At 37.9% G+C, this 21836-nt stretch overlaps 1 protein-coding gene across 1 annotated transcript; it reads left to right on the forward strand.

Moving 5' to 3' along the window:
* Positions 1–4293: 4293 nt before the first annotated feature.
* On the forward strand, positions 4294–15871 carry hopx (HOP homeobox). Its single transcript, XM_044204875.1, has 2 exons — positions 4294–8265; positions 15564–15871. Exons 1-2 carry the CDS (start codon positions 8116–8118, stop codon positions 15639–15641), a joined length of 228 nt encoding a protein of 75 aa, XP_044060810.1. The 5' UTR covers positions 4294–8115; the 3' UTR covers positions 15642–15871.
* Positions 15872–21836: the final 5965 nt, after the last annotated feature.

Genomic DNA, 21836 nt, shown 5'->3' on the forward strand with positions numbered 1-21836 from the left:
TATTAATAGTAACCTACTGCACATATCAGATTCTCCATGGATTTACTGTCTCATGAGAAGGTTGAGGCTTCTTTTCTGAACACAAAAGCCAGTGTTTGTCTTCAGTGGCTAGGTCGTTGGTAAAGAGGATGTTCACTCTTGGCTTTTGTAGCCTTATTTTTCTGACATGGAGACCAATCTCAAATTTATGAATTTGTGATGTTATGCATTCCTATTTCAGTGATCTTTGGAATGACTAACTGTATAGATCTTTTTGCCAAAACCATTTCAAAACAATTAAAATTCTGCCATTTCAAAGATCTCTTTAACCCTTTAACATTTAACCCCACCCAGAAAAAAAGCAATGGAAAAATGCCAATGTCCTTAACTGTTGTGCTTAAATTTGACTTTGTTAATATTTATCAGTATTAGCAGTATCACCCTGGACCTACCTAGTTCATTGTATATTTATTGAATTAATCTAAAAAATGTCTGCAATGGAATAATGTTAGATTTATCATATTGACAGTTTATAATCAGAAGACTTTCTGTATTTCTTGGTAATATTCAGTTTTGTTGAAAGAAATTGTTAGCAATACTATAGATGGACATTTCAACTGACTGGCAGAGGATGTTCTTATTTTTATTTTTAAATTAGTACAAAGTCATTAGACTGTTAAAAGTTATATTGGTAACTTTTTTATGTAAACGAATACTTAAAAAAAAACATCCACAGAGCTTTTAGAAAGATGCAGAATAAAAGTATCACTTTTCCTAAAAAAGTCTGATTGTGAATTAATCATTTAAAAAATTTTGACGGGTCCAAAATTAATGTTTTGTTTTATCTCTGTGTTTGATGTTGGACATTTGGTTCCTGCTTCTAAGAAGGCTTGTGAGGCAATAGTATAACGACGTTGGTATCACGTGGTATAGTTGCCAGTTAGTGTCTTTCTTTTTTTTCTTGCAGGAACATCCACAGGTAGATTGTATTGACCTCTGCCAATTTGTGCTAATGTACTTAAATCAGAAATACTTTATTGAAACTCTAACAAAAGAGTTTCCCCTCGGGAATCAGTCTACTGATATCATGACATCAGCCTCTGACTCAGAAGTCAACAGCTGGGTATGTGACTGAGCATCTGTATTCGAGTCGCCCTGACTGTGAGAAATCACAGGAGCTCTCGTGACGAGAGTTCGTGACGGGACTTTGACACTTACCTGTACCTATAATTATGCGTAAAAACAACACTTTACTACATGCCTGTATGGTACAATAATCTGTCTCACCTACAGACTTGTGAGGAGATGATCCCATGTCTCGCTGCAGGAATGCCACATGGCATCATCATGATTCAGACTTTGTCACGAGTGCGATTACCTCGGGCTTGTTTTATTTTCCCAACAGAAATCACATCCTGAGGGAACAGAAGGCTGCTTTCAACACAGTTTTTTTTATATTTTTATACAAGTTTGGTTATGCTAAGCTAATGTTGGTCTTAAGAGCCAGATTTGAACCTGATAAAACTCAAATAAATTGTTAGTTAATTGTTACATATGTGGCTAGAAAGGTCTTTTCATAGAACATAGTGTGAGACATTGTCGGTTTTTATGTCCATGTACAGTTGAACAACATTTCAGTTCTATCACGTTACAATAGCCAAAATCCCAGCCTACATCCAGTTTCTTGTCAAAATGTATTTAATAACTGTCTCCCACCTATAAGCCGATGTAGAGTTTATAGTAGAAGTTAGTGTAGAAAGTTAATGTGTGCCCTTTTGAATCTCATTAATCAGGTAAATCCAGTGATATGCAGATAAAAATAAAGGATCAGTCAAGTCCAGACAATACAATTTAGCAATAAGTTTTATCTAATGCTCATCAAACCCAGCGATTTACAGAGCACTTTACACTAAGCAGTGAATTAAAAAACAAAAAACAAAACACTAAGACTAATAGAGCACCAGGAATATAAATATAATTTCAAACATCACATACTCTTGCCGTGTCCCAAATTCATACTAAATACAAATTATGTACAGTGTGCATACTAATTGTCTTAGTATACTGATTTAGCAGCAAAAATGAACTTATATAACTGTTTTATACTAAGAAAAAGTCAGACATCATTTAAACTGCGACTTTGGTCACTAAGAGAAAGCCACATTTATTGTTTTTAAGATTTAATACTTCTGTTTTGCTTTTTGTAGATCTTTCACCACCAACAATTTATTTCAATGTTTCCCAGCTGTAAGCAGTTCCTAGATTTCCTTAATGCATTGCATTGTGGGAGAATAGTGCCCATTGACAGCACACTCAAAATTCTACTGAATTTAGTCTGCATTCTGTCTGGTTTGAGTATACTTGATTTTGTCACTTTTCCATTGTAAATACACATAGTCTACTCAGTACACTTACTACACCTGCTTAGAATTAGTATGTTTTATGGATGTGGGACACAGCTAATGTCTCAACCCAAACGAAAATGGAAGAAATCTGAGGAAAGGAAATTTAAAGCAAGACAGATCAGTGTGCAATAAGAGCCACAGGTGTTTATTTGTTTTTCCTCCTCTTTCTCTCGTCTGTCATGAAGTCACTTGTTTTGATTTCTAAGATAATATGGTAGATTTACTTTTAGCTCTGATCTTAGTATTTTTGTTATTTTGTCAAGTCAAGTTAAATGTCTGTCCTGTCATCGGTGTCAATGATTTGGCCACTTATTGTTATACTGTTGCATAGCTGTTTGTTGGCTTCCCTGACTTTTGTGAGTAAGAGACAAGTAAATTAATATATACTGTATATACTATATACAGTATAATGTATATATATATTTCAAAAGAGAATTCAGTTACCTCTCTTTACACCTTACCTGGGAAATCTGCATGTTTGTGTGGTGTGTGAGTTTTCTGAGCATGTTTATCTTTATTGTAGTTATTGTTAAAACGCTGTTATGCTGCCTTCTTGGCCATGACTCTATTATCAAATTTTACCTGATTTTAAATAAAGAAGAACAAACTCATTAAATCACTTACTTTCCCAAATTAGTCAGTTTTGTTAGCTATGATGTGTTAGCTTGTTAGGGTTAAAGGAATAATTCAACATTTTGGGAAATATACTTATTTGCTTTCTTGCAGAGTTAGATTAGAAGATTGATACCACTCATGTTTAACACTGAGTTAAACATGAAACTACCGCCAGGAGACGAATAGCTTAGAATTTCCCAAAATGTACAATTCAGTGGTTTGAGAAAGAAAAGTCTTGAAGTTGTAGAATCATGCTTCATTTAATATTTAAATTGTGTAGTTTTATTAGTTGTTAACAAGTTTCTGGAGTTTGGAAAGTGGCGAGTCACATCCTCATCTAAACATTTGCTCTTTGTAGTCGGGTACGTATCTGATCAGGCTCAGTTGTTTAATACTTGGGGGTATAACGAAGCAGTGTCATGTTAAGCAAACCACAATGTCAAGAAAACATAGAAAAAATCAGGAAACTGAAATCAGTAAACAAACCACTGCATCCGCAAAACAAACGTGAAAGAATTTGGATTTATAAACATAAATGGACGGGACGATAACAAGATGAGCAAAGATATTAAGAGCCTTGAAGAGGCAGAGCATAGTTTCCTATGCTCTGCTAGAAGATCACTTGTAGTGGTACTGTGCTGAAATGTAAAACTCTGAAATAAAAAATGGAAATACCTTCCCAACAGGAAGTTAGATCAACCAATCAATTTGCGTGACACACAGATCCTCACTATGCTTTGTTGTTGAAGCATAATTCCAGCATTACACATTTAGGAAGAGACAGCATGACTCATTCACTACATGAGGTTGCTGACCATCATGACAGAGAAACATGTCCGACACTGGCTGAAAATAAAGGGTCATGACCTGTGATATTTTTACTCTCATACTGTGGACTCACAGCCACTCACTGTTATCACGGTGTGCCTCTATTTCAGTCCTGTTATCCCACACCTGCAGTAGAAGGACAGCTACAGACCTGGTCACTGTGTCAGCAGTCTATCAGATATCTGTGTTTATTTATCTGAATATTCAGGGTTTGCATTATTCAGGGCACCCTCAGTAGCTGGAGAACGGAGATTGTTGCCAAAATAAACTCCTGTGTGATACAAAAACAAAGGATTCTCACTTTTCTGTCACGAAAAATGATGAAGAAGAGGAGAAGAAAGGTTGTTTATCTGAGGTTCTTATTCCTAACATCTTTTTTTATTATTAATTATAAAAGTAGTCTACATGATAAATTAATAGTTAAATAAAATCATTGGCACTTATGAAACTGGATTCCATAGTTAGCGACTTGCTTTAAACTTTATTGGTTTATCACAGTTATTTAATAGCTTTCAATTGATCATTTAACTTAGTTCAACTAATAAAAGATTAATATTAATTGATTAAGCTTGACAGTTACAAATACAAATACTCGCGACAAAACAGTATAGAAAGCAACAAAGTAACACAAGATTTTCTACAAACTGAAAAGGTTAGATAACAAAATGTAAACATTTTTAAATAATATCTGTATACTATACTAATGCCAACATGCCATTCTGATTATATACTTTTTATATTCATTCATTAAATACATTTTAAATTTTTTTTATAAAAACCATTTTCAGTTCTGTTCCATAAATTCACCCCTTCAACTAAAACACAATATTGTTTATATTAAATCTGAACCGTTGCTTCTTAAACATGCACATTCCTCTCAAGTCATAGTCTTCTCTGATCTTAAACAACTTTTCAGGTAGTCGTGCAACAGGTGGAAATGATCGCATAGTGAGCAAAGAACAGAGGTTACATTTAATGACTTGTGCCAACACTAAAAGAAAGTGCCGCTCTACTTTATATCATTTACAAAAACATGATCCCGTCCAATTGATCATGTTTACGATCCGGCCCTCAGAATGAACTTTGGATCACCCAGATAGGATTTACTTTTCTTATCATTAAAATACGACCTGGATGATCGGCATCAGCCAATCAGCTCTGACAGCAGCAGTGTTAGGTATGGGACGTTTTCCACTGTATTCCACAGAACTGTATATAATGTTTGTCTGTCATAAACTGACAGCTTGTTATCAGCAGAATCACCATATACTGTGTCGTTAAGGCAGGGATAATATTCAATGATTCATCGTCCTCTGCTTATGAAGGACAATATGGTGGAGCGTCCAACATCTGGCACCTTCTTGCTGCTAAACAGTTTCAAATTTAGTCATATTTATTGATACCTATAATCGTATCCATGTTCTTTTACATGCAACTCTTCATAGCACTAGCAGTCCTACATCGTGTTAGTGTCCTGCGAGCAGAACAGTGGCTGGTAAAAGGTTCATTTAGATTCTTAAGCAAAACAAACTGAAGTCAGTCTATGGCAGTCCACTTTCAGGCCTTATATCCTATCTTCTTCTTTGGTGTCTGTTCCAGTTGGTTTGGAAATGCACAAAGAAATATCTTCACACTTTGTTTTGCTCTTCTCAGTTTTTCATGCTCAAGGACCTGCTGGCTATCAGATATCAGCATCCGTCTCCTTATACCCATAAAACTTTGCATTTTGGGGGTCATTTCCTCAAATTGGTTCAGATTAAGTTTTCATTACCAATGAACAACCCCACAGTCCTGTTAAGCGTGCCTCAAAACACCCAAAAAGACTGAGCTTACATGTCAAACACAGTAGATCCTAAACAATTGTGCAAATATGACTGCATTAAAGGATATATCCGAAGGCTGAATCTTTTGACTAGTCCTAGCTTGCTGTCTGTATTACCGGTGAGATTTCCGTATGATTTTTTTATTTACCACCAAAATCCAGGCAAGAGGAAATCACCCAGCAAGCTTTGCAGTCACTTAATTCAAGCTTTCAGTGAGAGTACCACATAATTATGGGTCTAATCAAAATCCAAATATAGCATCAAAAGGAACTGTGTGTTTGTGTGTGTTTGTGTGTGTGTGTGTTTTGAGGATATGGGCAGCAGCAGCAGACTCACCAGAACAGTCGGTATCTAACTGATCAAAGTGAGTCCAGTGAGTCTTGTAAATATTCCCCTCATTACAGTACAGCACAGTGAAAATTGCATAATAACATTCACTAGGGAGAAAAGAACTTCAAGGGTGTGAGAGTGAAAAGGTTTATGATTTAAAAGGACTATCTTATCTTTGTAGTCATGCTTGAACAGGTGCCTCTTTTTGTGCTCTCAAGTCAGTCAACATGTTCAATAATGAGAGAGGATAAGACTTATGAACATAAACAGAGAGAGATTAAGCTGAAAAAATTACCTTAATATTCCTGTTGGGACATAACCAGTGTCTGTTGTAACAGAAAGTTATAAAGTGATTTATGTTTTCAGGCAACTTTTAGTCTGCATTGTGGTACATTTATCCTATTTAATCTTCCTTTTACTATTATATATTGCTTTAGGAGTATTCAAGGTTATTCAGTTGTAAGTTTCTAGTGACCTTTATCCTACTTTAAGGCATTTATTTTATCTTATGATGTTACTTTCATATACTTATATACTTTCTTATAGGGACTTAAAGAAATAGTTGGGAAATACACTCATTGGATTTCTTGCCGAGTGTCAGAAGAGAAGATTGATACCACTTTCATGCTTGTATGTTAAGGACAAGAAAAAAATCTATCAGCATCTCTAAAGCTCACTAAAACATGTATTATCTTATTTGTATAACCTGTACACAGAAAAGTCAAAATGACATTTTTTTTTGTTTTAGCTAAACCCCTCCCCAAACAGTAATTGTCCAATAATAGCTTAGCAAAAAGTCAGCCAGAGACCGCCTTTTCAACCAACTCATGGAGTTGACGTTAGCTTAATTAGCTAGCTAGCTGCAGGTAATAAAACCTGCCAGAGACGGTTGTCGAAAATCGATGGTCTTCGGCTCGAAATGAGAAGCCTGTTTTTGTCCAATACTGCCTGAAATCAAGGACCAAGGTGTTTGTTTCAAAAATTACTAAGAATTTCAAGCTGTAAATCTTCGACCATTGTGCGAAAACGGAAAGCTTGACAGGCATAGGAACAGTAACATCTTTCTACATTTGTTTCTAAAATTCTCTTTGTGTACAGGTTAAACAAACAAGATACTGTCTGACATGTTGATTTGTGAGCTTTAGAGCGGTTGGCTGGCAGATGTTTAAACTCGGGACAGAACCAGGCTAGCTGTCTCCCCCTTGCTTCCAGTCTTTATGCTAAGCTAATCACTCCCTGGCACCAGGTCTGTACTAAACACACAGACATGAAAGTGCTATCAATCTACAACTCTCGACAAGAAAGCGAATAACTGTATTTCCCAAAATGTTGACCTACTCCTTTAAATGTTGATGTATGACTAAAATAACCTAGTAGCCCTTTAAAATCTATAACACATTCATTTTAATCTTATTTTATCCAAACAGCAACATCAAAATAGACTCCAATAAATTCTTACTTTGGCGCCCCCCAGTGGCAGCATCAAAAATGAAACTGTGGCAGAGGCATTGATCATAATTTGAAAGATGCTGTAAAAACGTATACACATAGGAGCTTCAGTTTTACTCTTTTGCTTTACTTCCCTTATGGAATATTATGACCCATTTATTTTCTACTATATTGTAATAACAGTCTTATCAGTAGCTGGTTTCCAGTAACATTGCACTTAATGGTATTTCCTTGTGTGAGGCCAATAAAAGTAAATTTGTTCCTGATACTTTGCTAGGGATTAGTTATTGCTGTGATCATCCTATAGGCCTAATATTCCCATAATATTCCTTTAAACGCTGAGATGTTTAGGGGAGGGCTCTGCTGGTGGGAACCGCCTCATGACGTACCTCTGTTGACAGTAGTAAAACCTCCACACACACACACACACATACATACATACATACATACACCCCCAACCACACACACACATAAACACACTGCCTCCACCTGCTCACACACTCCCGCCGAGCAGCCAGTGAGCCACCGCCGCTCCACGCTTCTCCATCTCCGCGTCCTCTGCGCGCCGCGGTGCCTTCTGCTCTGCGCGTCCAGCTGTGCGCACATCTCCCCCCGGCTCCGGAGCTCCTACCAGGGCTGGCTGAAGCTGAGCTGTTTCAAACCCCGGACAGACTGGAAACAGGAATATGGCTTCTAAAGCGATGGAGCGTCTGAATCTGTCGGATGAACAGATCAAACTGCTGGAGGACAGTTTTAAAAAAGTCACCAAGCATCCGGATGGGACGACGCTCATGTTGATCGCTGCGGAGTGCGGACTGTCAGAGGAGGAAACACTAGTGAGTAGTAACCTAATATATCAATACTCTCTCTCTTCTTTACCCTCTCTGTGTGAGCAGGAATTGGTAGGAAATATGTGGAATTATTTCTAGGTTTTTCGGCTGAAAATGATTGATTATAATGTGTTGTTTAGCCTACTGGTTGTCCTGAACAAATAGTATGCGGCATTTCTAGAAAAGATTATTGAACATCCTTGTGTGTAATACCTAAAAGTAAGATTATTTTGTAATTAAATGTGATTTCGTATGGAATCACTTTTATTTTTAGGGTGATTTAAGCATGTCAGTGGTAATGTTATAGTTTGTTTTTTTCATATTTAGATTCTCTGTGGTATTCCTGTCCTTTAGGAATAGTTTTCCTATGATATTTGTACAATATGAATTATTTCCACCGGCAGTGAGTGTGTCTGCCACCTCTGCACTTAACTGAGCAACACACTTTAAATAACAAATGACAAATTCCTTATTAACCATGAAGGGTAATAATAGCCTATTACTTAAGAACCTGCCTGTCAGTGTGTTAAATTGCTGATGCGTAATTTTGAAGGTGTGCATTATAGTCAATGCAAATTTGGGTGACACAAAGAGTAACTCTATACCATTGAGTAGTTTAATCTAAAGCAATATATAATATTTTATTACTTTAATCTAAAGTGCAGATGAGTAAAAAGTAGTGTTTCATGTTCAAATGCAATGTTGCTAAAAATACTTGAGTAAAGTACCTAAAAACTGTACTGAGCTACAGTACTTGAGTAAATGTACTTCCATCTCTGCAAATTTCACAACTTCATGAGTGTTGTCAGTATCACTATCAGTGTCTCAGTCAGGTGACTTCTGAGGAAATAACCATATCCTGTTACAGGGAGATAAACATTATGTACATGTGTATATTTGGCTGCAGGAACAATTTTTCCTAAAAGCAAAACAAGACTTAAAATGTGTGATGTCGAACCAGGAGCCGCTCCACTAAAAGTGAATGGAGCAGGTTTGTGAACAGTGTCAATACTCAGGGTGATCCTGGACAATGTTTCTGCTAAAACGTCACAGTCTGATGAAATGATCTTTATTTGACTGTAACGCTGACCAGAAAGGCAGCGAGCGCCCCATTGATCGCCACTGGAGCAGCTCCAGGTTGTTTGTCCTGATGAAGTCACGACAGAGTCGAGTTTCCTGCTGCTTTTTCAGCTCAGGGAACAACTGTTGGTCATCCTCACAAACACTGATTCATCTGTGCAGGGTGACTTAAAGTTTAAATGGGCTGACTTGAAGGAAAGATCATCTGTCAATGAAACAGTGAGGGTGGGACTGTGACATCACTTTTGTTGGTTTGAGTTTCTGTAGCTGGTGATGTGGTCGCTATCGTGTTTATGCTGCTTTCATATTTGGTCGGATGGCTGGGAAACACACTGAGCTGCTTATGATGTACCGAGCCGGGGGCAGAAAACACATGCGGTTAAATGTTCGTTAGGCTCCTAATATGCAGCAGGAACTTTGATGTACAGCTGAAATGATTTGTCAATTAAATGATCAGTTAATCACCAGAAAACTATTTTGATAATCAGTTCACAGTTTATGTAAATTTTCAAGCAAAATGCCAAACATTCAGTGGTTTCAGCTTCTTAAATGTGAGGATTTGTTGCATTTCTTTGTCTTATGTGATAGTAAACTGAGTTTCTTTGAATTTTGGCCTGTTGGTCAGACAAAACAAACAATTTGAAGACATCACCTTGGGCTTTAGGATATTGTAATGTATATTATATACTATTTTCTGGCATTTTATAGACCAAATGAATCGATTAATTGTCAAATTTATTGGTAGATTAACAGTTAATGACGATAAACATTAGTTAGGCAGCATAAGTTACAGTTTTTGATTGGGGAAACGGATTAAAAAACATGCGAAAGTACATTCTTGACCTCGGGAACAGTACTTTGACAAAATAATCTTAACTCAAGGTCCACTCACTATTTTTTTCCAGAACTTTCAACTGCATGTTCATCAGCGGAAGGAGTTTGCTCAGACTTAGTGTTTTTTTTAAAGCATGCAAGAATGAAAAACAGCAGACATGTTCATTTAACATCACGGTTTGAGGAAAAACACAGTTTAATTTTGTTTTTCCTTGTAGGACGTGGAAAATCCAAAGTTAAAGCTTATTAGGGCTGCAACTAACAATTCATAATTAATTAATGTTAAGACAAAGAAAATCAGAGCATTTTCCCAATTGAGAAGCTTTAACAAGAGAATGTTTGGATTTTTCCCAAAAAATTAAACGATTTTTCAAAAATTTCTGTCCATCAACTAATCAATTAATAGACTGATCATTGCAACTTTAGAGCTTATAAATGAACACATCAGAAACAGCAAACGCATAACTTCCACTCCAGCAAGAAAGAGCCAGACATCGATTGTTAATCCCCTTGTTTTAGGCATGAATTGAAGTAGCCAATTCTGTTAAATGTCGCATTATTACTTAGGTATTTAATCTCTCCCACCCCCTCGCATATGTAAACACTCCCACCATCCCTCTATCTGAGGAATGTCTTTGGCTTACTGTAAAGTCTGTGCAACTGTCACATCAGGAGCCAGATGTGAAGCTTCAGAGCGCTGATAACAACCTACATGGTGAAATTGCACATAAGTTCTGCAGGCACCAACAGTTGCATTCCTCTGATAGATGGATAGATGGATAGATCACTGTAAAAGCACTCTGAGGGTCAGTTTGTATTCCTCTTCAGGATTTGGCAGGCAAACAACATGACTATTTGCTTAGCTGTACTCACTAGGAAGTAAAACCTTACATGTAAATCATTGTCATTTGAGTTGACGTAACATCAGGTTAATTTCATAACCAAATTTCTGCTCATGTTTGTGCTCGTGAGGCTGACAGACGGGTTAAGATTGGTAGAGAAACAGAGCTCTCACGTGGCACGGAACATGTGTCCTTTTCATATTTAGCTCTTACAGTTCAAAACATTTCACCAATCAATAACTCGCGTACGTCACTCACATGATTGTCACTGGTTTTTCCACTTCGGCTCCACAAACCAGTTCCTCTAGATTTCTCAGGGTTGAAAGTTACATAGGCACAAATATCTGATCCTCATGTGTAAACAGGTACATCAGATAAAGTATTTTGTATTATAAGTGCAGGTGTAGTCTCTTGTCTACACCGGCAGCCTAGCACAATGGCTTGTGCTCAAAGCCCAAAACACGATCACTGTAGTTACGCATGTCGAAAGAAAATACTTAAAGCCTAAAAATATGCTTTTGGTTGCAGTTATGTGCATAAAGAGGGAGTCAGCTGTACTGATTTAATCTTGATCTCTTTGATTTAAATTTGATCTGTTATGTCAGATGTGTGTAAGACAAAACACGTCCTGTGTAGAGACCCTGTAAAGCTGAAATTATGCTTCTGTGAACATACACATAAACGCCTCCGTGAAACTACGCAGAGAAGGGTGTTATGGGTAACCGTAGCTCGCAGAGGAGCCGACACGCACACCTCCCAAATCTCAACAATACGTACAGACCTGCAGGTCAAACAAACTGATTAGTTGATCCAACTCAACTCTGTCCGGAGGCGAGTTCAAAACGCCCGGTATACAACAAGTTGTACCTACAAGTACAAAAGAAGCAGCCATGCAAACCCCCGTGCACGTTCGTCTATGTGCAGCCCAGAGAAGCATGTTTCAGCCTTGAGGCTTAAAGGGGTTCTGCAGCAATTTAGCATTGCATTTCCATAAGGAAGGGTAAATTGAGAGAGACAAGTGAAAAAAAAAGAGGTCGAAATGGATGTAGCAGAGGTTGAGATATTCTGACTTTTAATCCCTAGTATAAATCAAGCTCCAAAAATTCTGAATCCTACTGTTCCCATAATGCATCTCAACCCCGGACTTCACAAAACCCCTTCAGAGCTACAGAAAACATTATTCAACTGTTTTAACAGGCTTTCGTACTCATGACAAGTAAACTGATCGTAAACATCGCTAGAGTTCCTCTTTAAAGGATAAATTCTGATTTTTTCAAATCTTTCTTAATGTAATACCCACATGCCCACATGCCCATATGTACATTGAATGATTTATTGGTAGGTATAATCATTCCTGTCCATACTGACGTAAAATGATCCCCCCCCCCCCGGACAATGCTGTGTACAACGGGACAAAATCCAGTCCTCAGTCTGTGCAGAAGCTAGCCGAAGCTAACAAGCTAATATGGCTTCCGCCGTCGAAGTTAGCCAAACCAAGTGGGTATCTTCAACCTGGTAGCTGTGTGGAGATTTATGACCTGTGTTTCTTCCTGGCAACAACCCGTACATACCCGTGCTACAGCTCAGTCCCGAAAAACTGTCGGTGGAAACACAGAGGCTTGATTTGGCTAACTACTGTTACTGCCAAGCTCCATCTTCAGCCTGTCATTACTAGAACAGCAGAGGTGTTTCATTATTTGGCTCTGTCCAGAGTTTTCTGCTTCCAGGAAAAAAAAAAGTTTGTTAAAGTAAAGCGGCACTATGCTGCTTCCTCCATAGTTTCCATTAATCGTATACAAAGGTGGGAGGAGCCGGGCCAGCCTGACAGGGGAAGCCCTGTGTGAGGTAAAGGTCTAGCCCCTCATCAGAAGACCTGACTTCATTCCCAGCTGATGTGGCTTTCTTTTTTTTCCTGCTGCCCCTCCTGTTGAGTGTTTTGGATTTGTTAACAAAGCTCTCATTGGAGAAGGTGTGGCTGAAGAAACACACACCAGCTGCCACTCCCCGTTTCACATGAACAACATTTACAACGTGCTTCAGCCTCTGTGCCGCACGTTTGAGCTCCTTTCATAGACCATTATATTTGTTTTCAGTGCTGCAGAGTAAGTGACATAACGGTAGAGTCAAGTTTGAAAGGCCTCGTTATGTAAGCCAGTGCTAGTGAAAGGGCAAAAAAATGACACAAGCACCATTGTATGGGTCAGCAGGATTGTAATTCTCACCATTATTGTTCTGAAGTGGCATGTGTGTAATGCTTTTACAAGACATTCAAAGATCTTTTGCACTTTAAAAAAGGACCAGAAACAAAACAAAGTAGAAAACAACTGACTCTCATTCATAACCTGGAAGAGAAAATGGCATTTTTAAAGACTAAACCTTTTATAGACTGAATCTTTTTTAGTAGAGAAATATCTAATGATGAACTGTAGTAACTTTTTCCTTCGCATCATAGAAATGAGCTACACAAATATGAAATCCCAAAACACAGAGTGCAGCATGAACAGCCAATTCTTGAATTGATTTAGTCTCTGCCTTTTTAAGTGCAAACCCAGACGACTCCAAATGGGAATCTCATGCGTCTTCAGTACAAAATGTGGAAACCGTCCCTCCTGCCAGGCGCATGTCTCGGACAGACTCCCAGGGTCTCGAGTCTTAATTCTGCTGTCCCGAATCCCTCCCTTTCCCTTTGCCGTTATCAAGATGATGTCAGCACTGTTGTGAATCCCTTGACAACACGAACCGCAAAACAGCAATGTGCCGGGTCACGGGTGTGTGTCAAGGCACTCGGCGCAGTCATCATCTGGTCAGAGTTTAAGTGTAGCAGTTATTGGTGGAGCGGTCAGAGCGCAGACAGCTTTTGCAGGGAACTGGATCCAGAGAAACAAGCCCAGTCAGTGCCTGCATTCTCTGTTAAAATTGGATGGAAAAATTGCTGCTGTGGTTTCCCTGATACAACTTAGCCTCAGGGTCACTGCTGTCTCTGTATGAGTCAGTGACCACATTTACATGCACCAAGAAATGTGACTTTAATGTGATTATGAAGATAATGAAAGCCAGAAAGGAACAGTTAATGACTCTCTTGCGTTGAAGTTACTGTTTTAGATGCCAAAACATGACTTTCAGCCATCCTGTAAATCCTTTTGTAAAACACTCTCATGTGCGCTTTGTATGATATCCTATACAAAATACAATTTTTATGTCATACCCTACAAATAGCATGTTACATGCTAAACATTAGCATGTTAACGTGTCAACTGTAGGCTCATTAATATGCTAATGCTAGTATGATAACAAGCTAATGAGCAACATATTATATTTAATATGAATATGTTAACATAGCATTAGAAAGCTAAAATGTTAGCATATATTCAATTCAATAGCTGTTTACATGCTAACGTTAGAATGCAAAAATGCAAAATTTTATATGCTAAATGTTAAATTCAATAGCTATTTACATGGATGTTAACATGTTATCTTTAGCCATGTTAACATGCTCATAGCATAGTATGTTACTTTGTGATTAACATGTTGCTTATATACTGGTTAGCTTGCTAACATGCTATGGTTATGATGCTTCCAGTTAATAGGCTGGAAGCATGCATGTTCACTGCTGATGTTGTGAAAAATTTGGATATTTAGGGCATTGTGTTGAGAGTGTATCTTATATATAGTTCAACATTTTGCTCCAACATGCAACTCTCCCTAAAATCACAAATTGTCGTTTTGACAGTTCTGTTTCTGTACGGATTAAACAAACAACATACAGTGTGTTAATTAGCGAGTTTTAGACATATTAGTAGTTTCTAATTTATTTATTTTTTGGACTGAGTTACGCTAGCAGTTTCCCCATAGTGTTAATCTTTATGCTAAGCTAACATGTTCTTATTACAGCTTCTTATTGCACAGACATAAGATTGATATGAATCTTCTCATCTCACTCTCAGAAAGAAAACATGGCAGCTTTATACTTATCAGATGTAAATACACATTTTGTAGAAATATTAAGAACAAGGCTATAGTCATAGCCAGGCTAGCGACGAATTAAGCTGTAATGCTCAAATTATCTCAAAACAAACTAATAGACACCAGTTGAAACAATTCACAGGTCTTTAAGTTGCACATAGTAGTAGTACTATAGTTGTTTTAGTGTCTTGCTTGAATACTCAATAACACAGCACTATTGGGTTGCCTAGTTAAGAATCATATAGACAGCTGAGCTCAACTCTCACTGATAGTTAAATGATTGTTGTGTATGTAAATGTAACCAGTGGCCTGAGGATGAGAAAAGTATAACAATTCATTTGGAGAACCCAGTATTGTGTTCAAATCATTCTTGACAATACAAGAACTCCATCTGTGTAACTTCTCAGGAATATTCATGTCAGACCAGTTACCTCATTACCCTCATGTTTCAGGCTCTGCAGCAGTTTTTGCCAAATGCAGCCGTGTGCCTTGTTTCTGAACAAAAAACCCCTCCTGTTACCTGTTTTTAACGCCTCCCATGGGTGTGTTTCTCCTTTTTCTTTTTTGTTTATTTGTTTCCTCCAGAAATGGTTCAAGCTACGTAACGCACAGTGGAGGCAGGCGGAGGGTCTTCCAGCTGAACTCGGATCGGTGTTGGACTGAGACTGAAGAATCTCCTGGACGCCTGAAGCTCTGCGCCGACCTTGTTTCTCCTGGACAAACTGACCCTACCACCCCTTCCTCATACTCTTCCCTCTCCATGTGTCCATCTCTCTTTTTGTATCTATGAAGCGATTTTAACTTACTGTATGGAATGTGAAGGTGTTTGTGTGTTGTTGCCAATATAACCGCCATGTTTACAGAAATAAACATATTGTTATTATAAGTTAAAATGACTTGAGTATGCTTGGAGGCTACTGTACGTCTGGGGTTCAAATTCACTGAGGAAGCTGAGTTATACAATGGTGGGATGAAGTTTAGAAAGGGTGGGGGATAGTGTGCTTTTGTTTTCAGGCTTTGTTTACATATGTGTTTGTCAGCAGGGAGCGGAGCTGGACGCCGAGCTGTTCAAAGGACTATAAAAGATGTAATGAAGCGCTGGGTTTTCAATAGATGTTGCTGGAATCAGCTGCCGCTATCCAGAAACTTCCAGGGACAACTCGGGAACATTTCCAGTAGTATTTCCAGGACGTGAGCCGACTGAGCTGAATGGCATCATGGGCTAAACAAATGACAGGTGATGTCATTTCATTGTCCCTTTTTCCCTGTGACTGCTCTCTGTGAAAAGGATATGATCTCACCAGCGACTTAGAGGTTTACGCCTCAAAAAGATATTCTGTATTTTTCTTGCTGTCAAGAAATGCCATGATAAGATCAAAACCAACAACGAATGTATCCCACTAAGTTTTGTTTCTCTGTGCCATAGTTCCATTGTTGTCCAATGTGAAATTTAGTGCTAATGTAGGACATGCGTTAAGGACAAAGTGATTAGTTTTAGGAATTTAAGGGTTTTAAATAGCATTTCTGAACATTTTTGCTTTTTTTTCTCACAAACTTCTGCACCTGCTGAATGAAAAAACGGTCACATGTATCTATCACTTTTTTGCAAAAGTATTTTTATTGAAAGGGCAATTCCTTCTCCTTCTCACCCAGAGCACTTTCAGACAAAACATAAAACTTTTATAGGATCCTCATCCTGATGTCAGCATCAATGTCCCAAATATAAATTAACAAACATGAAAAAGAAAGAAAAAACAAACAAAGATTAATAACATTAGTGACTTCTCATAATTGCTCTGTATCTGTCAGATCTGCTACCCTGAGATAATCCACAGAAAATCAATCAATTGTTCCAGCCCCTCAAGAGTAAGGATATGGTGTATATTACTGTCATAAATTTAGAGAATGTTTCAGCCTTGGCCGAGTGTGTGCTTTCTAAAATTTTTCTTATTCCTGTAGATAACTGGCAAAATTTAGAAGAAGTGATGTAATTTAGACATATTTCAAGCAGCTACAGTAGAGTTTGATAGTTAATCTAAAGGGTCAGTCCTCCAGACACAAAGAGTGAGGGCGTCTTTATTAAAGTGCCAAAAATCCATCAAAGAAGAGAAAACACAAAGTCCACTTTCTAGACCTACAGGAGCAGGAAAGAGACAAGTTTAAGTGAAAGGTAAAATTTACTCTTACTCGCAGAAATAAATGAGGCATGGTTGAGGGGAAGCTGGGTACAAAAGTCTGTCTGCAGTTTGACCAAATTCTTCTACTCTAAGAATGAACTTATTTAGGCAGATTCAACCAGATAAAAGATGTTTACTGGACGATTAAAGTAGTTGGAGTATTAGATATTTGTGCTGTAGAGGAATGAAAATGTCCTGAAATCAGAGTTACCAGGCTGAAAAAAGTGGAGCAAGTGGAGAGTGAGAAGGGCTACAGTTGCTCATTTTACAGGACAGAAACAAAATCCTGAACTCTGTGTGTGTGTGTGAAGAGACTGAATAAGGTGGGAGAGCGAGGATGAGGTTTCCTGCCAGAGAGCCTGGAGTGAAAACGCTCCGATTGTGGGAACTGTCTGCACAACGAGCTCGACAGAAACCACCACCGACCCAACAGGTAGTTCAACTGCTCACAAAACACACTGCTGCTTTTTACAGGCTGTTGTGACAGTGTTTACACTGACATCTTACACTGACACACACATTCCTTGTAGGAGGTAAGTATGAACACATTAGCACTGATATCCATGTCCACTCCTGAAACTATAACTTTAATTTTAACAGTCAAGACTGCAAAATCCCCTCACTTTGAATGAGTTAAGGTTTTTTGCTTATGAGAACATTTGAATCCTAATAAGTATAGAAATATAGAAGACGCACACACACACAGTGGTGTCCGTTTCCTGAGCCTGGGGGTGTTTCACTCTGTTCAGCTGAAAAACAAGCATATTTGTTTATAGTGAGCGAGCGCGCGCACGCACACACACACACACTAACTATATCCCATACCGTGCCCTTCTCCCACTTACTCATAAATCATTTAATCTTACAGTTTGGATTGCTTAACACTGATTGGTTAACTGTTATTGCCTCCTATAGTATTAAAATGATCATTATATTGTACATCTGCTGCAGCTGACAGGATTATAGATTAACACCCATGACTTAACAATTTCTCGACCAGGTGATGTTTGGCTCTAGAAACTAATTTAATGGCCAGCATTGAAACCGTCAATTCAGATAGTATGCAGGATTTGAACTTCTCTCTCAAGCTCTCTTTTTTCATTCTTTACGAACGATTTCTGGCACTTTTATCATGTGATCAACCAAGTGCAACACTATGAATACCTTCCAGGAGAGACAGTCTGAAAGTGTGTGCCGTTATAGCCATAGTTAAATGATTATCGTGTCTTGCGTCTTCCCGACTTTGAGTCAGGCTGTTCGGAAAACAATTATAAACACGTTTATCTTCCAATGTGGTCGAACAAGACGTACAAACTTCTTTGTCTCAAGGATAACCCCGCCTTAGGTCACAAAAATGAGGATAGGGATGGACAATATTTGACGGTATATAGGCTACCATGAGACGAGATACGTTTATACCGTGGTATCGACAGTGTCTCATGTCTCTCTGGGTGTATTAGACCACTGTTGACAATGTTGGAAATCAACAAGCAAGAGTGATTTATGGCAATATTGGATTAACTGCAGAAATGTGACATACCCTAGAGTTTTTTTAGGGTTTTAATTCACTGCATTTCCCAAAATCCAGTCTCATTATTTTATCGGAGAACAGTTTTTCAATTGAATTTCCAAGAAATATACTATTTCATGATATATATCGATAATATATAATGAATATCGATACATATTAAAATAATATTTATTTAATATTTTATAAGATTATAACACATCCCTAAATGAAGACTTGAGACTTGACTTCTAAAATACTTGAAAGGAAAATAATTTAAGTGTCAAGTTTTGATCTGATAAATTAAAATACACAATAGACAATAATAAAATAAGACAGTGTCAGACAGGCCTTGCATAGCCACATAATGAGACTATTTACAGTAATTATTAGGGCTGTGCATCAAAGGAACTGGGTCTCAGTAATGTAAAAAACACTAACAATACAGGAAAAGAAAACGTTCAAATGCAGTATGATCCGAATGGTCAGAATTCAAGATTTAAAGATTTATACTTCGACTGCAATTTTGCCTGTAAAACTTGTGATTTGACTTGTCTCGAATAACTTAAAAACAGCTGTGATATTTCCAGTAACCAATAATCAGTAACCAATATAAGCCAGTGAGAATGAAAGATTACTTAATGACATTTTAACAAACAAATTCAGTAAGGGAATAAAGTTTCAAACCTGGCTGTTTTATTGCATGGAAAAAGCAGGAGGTGGTAACTTATCCAAAGTGACTTTACAGTGGAAGTGGAAAAGTGGAATAAACTTAGCCCTGATGGTGCAACAAACATTCCCGCTCTCCTGCCCTGCTCATGTACAGTATGTGCCTCAGCTCTCTCTGTCCGCGGGTCACTCCGGGGAAAGGATGATCTGAGAGTCTGATGGTTTGCCATCAGAACTGATGAGTGTGTGCAGAATTTGAATGGGGAGTCTGGTTTTGTCTGTTGCTAAGAGGACTCTGCAGAGCTGTGAGGAATCTGCCATTTAGAAGCTTCCAGGCTCAGTTTGCGTCACTTTCTGCAACCTGACTTTTTGTTCCACTTAATGCAACATTGACCTCATCATTTCATCTGCATTTTTTAACCACCAGAGCATGACTCAATCTATTTAGTCTTACTCTGTGGTTGGTTTACTTTAAGTTTCTGTGCCTCTTTATAATTTTTGTACCATTTTTGAAGTGATTCTCCCAATTATCCCACTCTGATTTTCAATTTTAGCTGCAACCACGTGCCTCTACGGGTTGGTCCTACAATTTCAAACGCTTATTGTGCACATTACAGCTGAGATGATTTAGTTGATCGAAGAAAAAAAAATTTAAATCTCCATAATTGATTAATTTCTTTTACATCGTTTTTTTTTTTTTTAGCAAAAATGCCAAAAAGATTCACTGGTTCCAGCTTCTCAAATGTGAATATTTGCTTCTCTTTTTGTGGGTTGGACAAAACAAGCGATCAGAATGGGTCAACTTGGGCTTTGAGACAATAAGATGGGGATTTGTCACTATTTTCCAACATTTAATAGACCAAATTCCAATTCAATTCAAATCAACTTTGCCATTATACTTGCGTACAACAAAACATAGTTCTGTCATTTCAAGAAAGTGCAACCTGCCATAAATAGAGAAAAAAAAAGAAGACCCTTGCAATAAAAAAACAAGTACATAATTGAAATAAAAAACAAGATGAAAAATAGTTTTTAAAGCAGCAGGATGGAGATAACTATAATCCAGCACCATCTTGGGAGACACAAAGCTGCTGTGTCACAGCGTGCCACCATATCTCTAAAAAGTAGTTTCAAATGATTAATCGAGTTAATAATTGGCAAATTAATCAACTGTGAAAAAAATCACAAGTTGCAGCCCTAGTGTGCCACCACATGATACATCGATAAAATCAAAGAAAAAGGAGGGGAGCCATTCAATACAGAAAAGTTATAAAACTTAAAATGCTAAATATGTACACTAATATAGCCACTTAATTGCACGAAGAACACAAAGGCCTGGATCGGCAGCTATTCTGGATTGCAACTCGTTTCAAGCTTGGCACGCTTCCTCGGGCAGCATACTCATCTTTGCTGCAACCAGAATAGCTACTGACCCAAGCCTTTTTGAGTTCTTCATGCAAGTAAATGCCTGTATTTGACCACATATTTAGCATAAGACATTTTCTGCATTTGACAGCTACTCTCCTTTTTTCTTTGCATTAGAACTGACCCATTTGGGAAGCCTTTTTCCAAAGTTTTTCATGGATTTCTGTGCACAAATAAAATACCAAATAATAGTTTCTTAGGCAGACACGAAGAGGCTTTAACTGAATTCAGCAGGATGTCAAGCTCGATGCATTTGAATCAATCAAGCATGCAATATTTACATGTGCTATTAATAACAAAAATTTGAAAGTTTGATAAGTACCCTCCCTGACTTTGGTTTAGCATGCAGCCACACTCCCATATCCAAAAATGTCACTGTTTTGAAAGTCAACACAGTTCAAAGTTGACTTTCAAAACATCAGCATCTGGGAGGAAACATGAGGATGCGGGGCGCTACTGTGCCATAGAAAAATCTGAAAGTCTTTAAAATATGACTTTTTAAATTAACATACAACCAAAGAAGATCCATCACACACCAGAATCTACTCACAACCTTTAGCCTGTCGATTAGGCCTCTTCATGAACAGCTAGCCAGCATTGATCTACTCACAACTTGTCAGAAATGTATACTGTCAATTTGAAAATCTGTGGAATTAGGCAACACAGTCAAGCACCCTCAGACAAACTCTGACATGCAGACGGTCCTCTAAAGTGCTTTCAAACTAAAATTTGACCATCCCTGGATTTATGGAACCCTTTCATTCACCTTTGGATAAACTCTGACATGCTGGCAGTCCCTTTGGCTGCTTTCTTTCCCTCCTGAAAGTCGACATCTTGAAGATACTCATTTTTCACCCGTCTGTTTCTCCTGTTTTGGATCATTTACTCAAACGAATAAACCAAAGTAAAACCATATGGATTGTTCTGGTTGTACCTCATCTCATGCAACATAAATGGTGGTTAATTAAGTAAATACTGAGTTTGCAGAGTGAAGTCCAGCAGATGTATTGGTCCAACTGGTTCTAGTTCAAAACCACAGCAGCATCAGACAGAGTGCTGCTGCTGCCAGTTTCTAACAGC

This window comes from Siniperca chuatsi, linkage group LG8, assembly GCF_020085105.1.
Source record: "Siniperca chuatsi isolate FFG_IHB_CAS linkage group LG8, ASM2008510v1, whole genome shotgun sequence".
Lineage (NCBI taxonomy): Eukaryota > Metazoa > Chordata > Actinopteri > Centrarchiformes > Sinipercidae > Siniperca > Siniperca chuatsi.

Coding starts and splice junctions, on each gene's coding strand:
- hopx (XM_044204875.1), top strand. CDS start 8,116: ATGGCTTCTAAAGCGATGGAGCGTCTGAATCTGTCGGATGAACAGATC. Junction 8,266..15,563: donor TGTCAGAGGAGGAAACACTA/GTGAGTAGTAAC, acceptor TGTTTCCTCCAG/AAATGGTTCAAGCTACGTAA.